At 59.0% G+C, this 6,000-nt stretch overlaps 1 protein-coding gene across 2 annotated transcripts in view; it reads left to right on the forward strand.

Moving 5' to 3' along the window:
* The window catches only part of HPCAL1 (hippocalcin like 1), an 88,411-nt gene extending 82,631 nt beyond the window's left edge, over positions 1 to 5,780 (forward strand). For both annotated transcript variants that reach the window (XM_025045764.1, XM_006910230.3), the window contains exons 3-5: positions 2,332 to 2,724; positions 3,219 to 3,324; positions 4,910 to 5,780. In XM_025045764.1, the coding sequence (XP_024901532.1) occupies positions 2,347 to 2,724; positions 3,219 to 3,324; positions 4,910 to 5,007 (582 nt within the window). In that variant the 5' untranslated portion in view covers positions 2,332 to 2,346 and the 3' untranslated portion in view covers positions 5,008 to 5,780. The remainder of the gene's footprint in view (positions 1 to 2,331; positions 2,725 to 3,218; positions 3,325 to 4,909) is intronic.
* Positions 5,781 to 6,000: the final 220 nt, after the last annotated feature.

Below are 6,000 nucleotides of genomic sequence, written 5' to 3' on the forward strand. Positions count from 1 at the left end.
GAACTCTTTCTTCAAATGAGACTGGATGCAGAAACAGATCAAAGGGCTGCCACTCTGGCCAGTGCTCGGCCAGAGACGAGAGTCCTTCCTTCTGCCCTTTCCCCATCCCACAGGCCCCCAAAGCCCTCAGGAAGGACCCCCCAAGGGTACCCCCCAAAGAGGGTCACCCAGCCTCTACGCCAGCTTTGCCGAAAACCTCTCTGCTTCCAAAGTTAGCAAAACCTAAAAGCAGGTGCGTGTATGTGTGCGTGTGTGTGCGCGTGCGCGTGCGCGTGCTCTGGGCCAGGCCCCGGGAGACGCAGGAAGTGCCGTGAGGCGGGATTGTGCAGTCACCTGTGTCTGCCTCCTGGGACCCACGTGGGAGGGAGCTCGGAAGGCACGAAGCTTCCCCCAAGGCAGACCACAGCACACTCCACACTCTACCTCTTACCTTCTTATGGGCGCGTTGGCCGTACTCCTCACTCGCCCTAATCTGGTACCTTCCTTTCCATAAACATTTGTTATTTCAGACAGAGGAGGTGTTAGGAGCTCGGCACTTCAGTGAGATCTGGAAGAACAGATATCACAGCTGCCTCCTGGCGCAAACTGCTAGCGTTGTTCTGAGCGGCAGTTTGCTTTTCGGCGAGGTGGGTGGATGCTGGAAGGACCGTCTCTGAGCTCCGGGAGTCTTCGAACTCCACAGCAGACGGTTTATTTCCATGAGGAAAGTGCGAGAATGCTGATCCGGGGAAGTGAAGTGCCATCGACTAGCGCAGGTGGCCTAGCGAAGGCAGTGCTCACGACCACGTTGCCTCCCCCTGGACCAGCCTCCCCCTCTTGCCACCCACGCACGGCAAGACATGGGACGGGTGGCCAGAGACACCTGGCCCAAGGGCTGGCTTCTTCACTCACTGCCCCCTCGCCAGGAAACGGACAGGCAAGTCAGGTGGAGATTTGCCAGTTTCCACTTTTCAGGAGCAACCTGCAGGTGAAGCAGAAGAAGATCGTAAACCCTGACGATGTGGAAGTAACGATTCCCACGGCAGAGCCTGACGGGCCGGAGGTGGGGAGGGGACGAGCTTGGTCTCACAGGCAAGCGAGAGGTTCCGCGTCAGGTTGCTAGATCCAGAGAGAGAGATTTGGCTATTTTTACTGTGGTGTATCTATTTTTTGAATAGAAAATACAGAATTCGACATTTTAAAATTGCAAAAGATTTACCGTAAAAACTCCCCATTTGATTCATCAATGAGCTATCTTTCTCTAGCCAATGTTGTCATTTCCTAATAAGTCCTTCCAGACACACACACACACACACACACACACACACACACACACACACACTGTTTTCTCTTTTTTTCCGCAAATGGAAGCTGGGTCGTTTATTACAAAGATGCAGGAAGTGGCAGGGCTCACGTTATTTGCACAGGTCAAGGTGAATGCGTGTTTGTAATTTTGAAAGAAATTGCCTCACTGCTATACTCAAAGGTTAGAAAAGGAAATTTAAATGTATAATTTAAAGTCATCAAGACGAATAAAAACAATGCGTCTGTGTAAAGGAATAAACCCTGGGTGGGGGAAGAAGGAAGGGCAGGGAGAGTCGGTGGGCTGCGTTCGTCTTTCGTGATGAGGATTTGGCATCTGCTGTTTCATAAATGTGGAAGTGGTTCGGAGTGGTCACCTCTGGGACTAGGACGGGAACACTTTCTTATTGTCTAGTCTCCTACATGCTTCAGAAAGTCAGGGGACAGGTGCAGTAATGTCTGGTAGTGACATCTCCCCAGGGCCGGCCCGACACCCAGGCCTGTGGAAACCGCACCCAACAGGTGCCTGATGCTTTACTGCTCACATCCGGGACACCATGTACTGCCTGCTGCTAATTCTGGGTCCACCCACTCTACCTGTTCTAAGGACAAAGGCAGACCCAAGTGCCCGAAAGAGGAAGGAACTGCTCAGCGCGCAGGGTGTGGGGTGCAGTCGGTGTGGCAACTCTGCCTGGAGCCGGAGAGGGTGACGGGACTGAGGAGCAGTCCCCAGATCTGTACGCTTTCCCAGTGGGCATCCCATCGGTTTTAAATGCATATATTTTTTTCACGTTTCCTCATTCTCAAAGTCCAAATGCGTCCTGCAGTGCATGGGCGGAGCATCTCCGCCTTCCTAGGGGTGAGTAGACCAGAGGCCGGCCTTCCGCAGGGGGTCCTGGTCCTGCTGACGACTGTACACAGGGACAGCCTTATGGGGGCCTCTGCGGCCCTGGGTGCAGGGCACGCAGGGGACATTTCTCGGCCTGCTCAGTGGCTGCAGGTGGGGGGGGCGCCCCCGCGTCCACAGCTGACCCCGTCCTCTGCCCGCAGGTGTAGCCGGCGGCCATGGGCAAGCAGAACAGCAAGCTGCGGCCCGAGGTGCTGCAGGACCTGCGTGAGAACACGGAGTTCACGGATCACGAGCTGCAGGAGTGGTACAAGGGCTTCCTCAAGGACTGCCCCACCGGCCACCTGACCGTGGACGAGTTCAAGAAGATCTACGCCAACTTCTTCCCCTACGGCGACGCCTCCAAGTTCGCGGAGCACGTCTTCCGCACCTTCGACACCAACGGCGACGGCACCATCGACTTCCGGGAGTTCATCATCGCGCTCAGCGTCACCTCCCGCGGCAAACTGGAGCAGAAGCTCAAGTGGGCCTTCAGCATGTACGACCTGGACGGCAACGGCTACATCAGCCGCAGCGAGATGCTGGAGATCGTGCAGGTACCCGCGGCCCCCGGGGTGCGGCCAGCGGTCCGGCGTCCCCTTGCGGGCCAGGCCATCGCCGTGGCGTGCGGTCACACTCGCTTTCCCGAGACTGAGTCAGCACAGGTTGGGGGAACTCTGGGTTCAGAGTCGCTGGCAGCGGTGGGAGTCAGAATTCTTTTCCCCGGGTCCCCGCCACCCTCAGCCAGCTGCAGAGCGTTCCCGGCCCCCCCAGAAGGCTCCCTGGAGTCCTTCCCAGCACCGTCCCCCTTCCCACCCGCAGACGGCCCCCCTAAGTGTGTCTGCTTCCTGTGTCCCACCTGCCACCTACGATCCCCACCTGCATTATTGGGCGTAGCGAGGACGTTCTAGTGGGAAAGGGTCCTGGAGGCTGGTGAGCATCCTGACCTCTGTGCCACCGTGATGTGGGGGGGCAGAAGCTCGCACCTGCCTCATCCACCCAAGAATGTTCCAGAACCTCTGAGCACACACTTCCATGTGCCCCTTGGCAGGCTATTTACAAAATGGTGTCCTCCGTGATGAAGATGCCCGAGGATGAGTCCACTCCGGAGAAACGGACAGACAAGATCTTCAGGCAGATGGACACCAACAATGACGGTAGGGTCCCGGGTCCCCGTGCGTCTGTGCGATGGTGCTGGGAGCGAGGCGTGTTTGGGACACTTCCCTCCACCTCTGCAGCTTCTCAGGCGTCCCCCCACCCACCCACCCTGGTGTCGCCCGGGGAAGGGCAGGTGCTGAGGAAGGAGCCAGGGTCAGGGGAGACCTGGGCCGGCATCTGACTCTGTCGTCACGGTGTCGCTGCCCCCGATCCTATAGTCTCTGAGCTTCTGAGATGGGGAGACCAGCAGCCCTACAGGTGCGGCAGGTGTGCTGATGGCAACTGGGTCCTGGAGGAGGGGGCAGCTCCCCCTTCAGACTGTCCCCTCCGCCCCCCCCAACCCAGGGGTTGGGGAGCTGGCTGGTAAAAGTCATACCAAGATAAAAAGAAAAACAAAGCCCACGAACCTGTCTGCACTAGCGGAGGGTCCTGGGGAGGGAGTGGCTATCCAGTCCACCCCTTGGTCTGGGTGTTGTTGCTTAGTCCCCTGGGGGGCCAGCCTGCCTGCCCCCCTTCAGGAGACCCACGGGAGGTCCCTGAGGCAAGCTGCATCTGTCCTATGCTGCCTGGCAGCAGCCCATTAACTGAGTGTGTCCCCCGGGCCAGGCCTGGGCCGAACCCCTCAGAGGCAGCCTCCCCTCTGACGCTCCCCGCGGCCAGGGCGCCCCCTGCACGTGAAGCGCTGAGGCGTGGGAAGGCTGCTGCTGGCCCGCGGCAGCAGAGCCAGAGCCTGCACGTCCTTCGTCCTCCTCTGCATGCTGGGCCTGGGCCCCGGGCTGCCGCGGTCCCTTTACAGCTGTCCCTCTGTACCCGTCACTGCTCCACTTCCCCGGGGGCCGCAGAGCCCCTCAGCCGAGGCGAGAAGTAGGCTCCCCAGGGCACAAGCCGCAGAACACAGAGTCTGCCTCAGACCTAGGTCCCGCCCCAGGCCCGCTCTGGGAGAGGACCCGCCGCGTCGCCTGCATCGGCGCCTCTGGGATTCAGCTTCTACGGCAACTGAGCTTTAAAACCTGCTCTTCTGCCTCCTAATCCTAGAAGTAACAGGGTCTGCAGGGGAGGAGGGAGGAACCGAGATGGGGGCGGTACCAGCTGGACCTCAGCATGGCCAGTCTCTCTCGTCCTCCGTCCACCCCAAGGGCAGATGCTACAGCAGCAGAAAGGGTTCTCCCAGCCCGAGCAGCAGGCCCGTGCCGCCACCAGGGGACTGCCCGCTGGACGGTCAGCGAATTACGCCCTGCTTAGTTATGCAGTAGGGCAGAGACCCTTTCTTTCCGGCCAAGTCACACCTTTCTTCAGTAATGGATGGGGCAACTTCTAAGGGGATTTAAGTTGCCCCACTGGCCACCGTGTGCTGTCGCATGGGGTGTGTCCCAGAGTTGCCCGATGCTCTGCAGTGAGCAGTGAAAGCAAAACAGGTTTTTCCAGAAAACGTCGTCAAAGTGGCACCTGGACAGCATCCAGTCCCAGGAAGGCTCGGGACTGGAACCGAGCGGGTGGCCCTGACGTGGGAACTGTCCCCGTGCTCTGGAAAGTGCGGGACAGTGAGCCCTGGCTGACTCCCCTTTCCCGTCCTCCCTCCCACAGGCAAACTGTCCCTGGAGGAATTTATCAAAGGTGCCAAGAGTGACCCCTCCATCGTCCGGTTGTTACAGTGTGACCCCAGCAGCGCAAGTCAGTTCTAAGGGACCCGGCGTCTGGACAGTGACAGAGAAACAGGATCGTCTCGCCGTTTAAGCTTTGCTTGCAAAAGTGGATGCAAAAAAAAATCCTGCTCTCCCCGGCCAGGCCAGGTGACACGTGACACCTCCCCGGCCCTGCGGCTAGCTGCACCTCCCTCCTCCGCCTGGCCTCTTCCCGTCCCTTCCCCTGTCCATCCAGGGCGACTCCCGGGGATGTTTACACACAGGGCTCAGCGTTCCCCCTTCCAGGGTGCCCCCCGCCCGCGGGGAGCCCAGAGGACGCTGCCAAGGACACTGGTGGGACTTTCTAAGATGGCGCCAAGGCCAGCTAATTTATTTCGTGACTGCAGGTGGCTCTGCGGGTCAGGCGGGGACAGGAACGGAGGGAGAGTAGGTGACGGCCAGCCCTCCCCTGTGCATGGCACTGCCTCGCTCGTTCCTTTTCTCTGACTAAAGCTGCTCGCACGTCTACGGACTGCGGCCTCCTTTCTTTTAATATATAAATTATACGTATGGTGAAGTGAAATGTCACGTGTAGGTCCCGTATTTAATGCCTCGATCGCCTCTGAAGCGTGGTCCCCCCGTGGCCTGTGACCTCCCCCCACCCCCGAGCCTGGTTATTTTGTGGTATTTGTGCACTCAGTCTGCCTGTTTCAAAAGGAAGTGCATGCGAGCCCTCCGTGCCCATAGGGACGCAGTGACGCAGGCGTCTGTGTAAGGTTCGTCCTGCTGTTGACTGGTCTGGCATTTCCCTTATTAAAACGATCAAATAAACAGAATTCTCCGAGTGCTGTGTTGGCCCGGGGCCCTCGGCGGTCCCGGTGACGCCGGGTTCCGCGGGGCCGGCTGCCGCCTGCAAACGCGGCTCTCCTGCCTCCCCCACGTCACCACGGTGTCTGCAAATGGTGCAGCCTGTTCCTCAGCATCTGCCCAAAGGCGGGAACCACTCGTGGAAAGAAAAGATGACCGTTCTTGACAGGTTTGACGGGGAGACTT

The sequence above is a fragment of the Pteropus alecto genome, unplaced genomic scaffold (genome assembly GCF_000325575.1).
Source record: "Pteropus alecto unplaced genomic scaffold, ASM32557v1 scaffold61, whole genome shotgun sequence".
Classification (NCBI taxonomy): domain Eukaryota; kingdom Metazoa; phylum Chordata; class Mammalia; order Chiroptera; family Pteropodidae; genus Pteropus; species Pteropus alecto.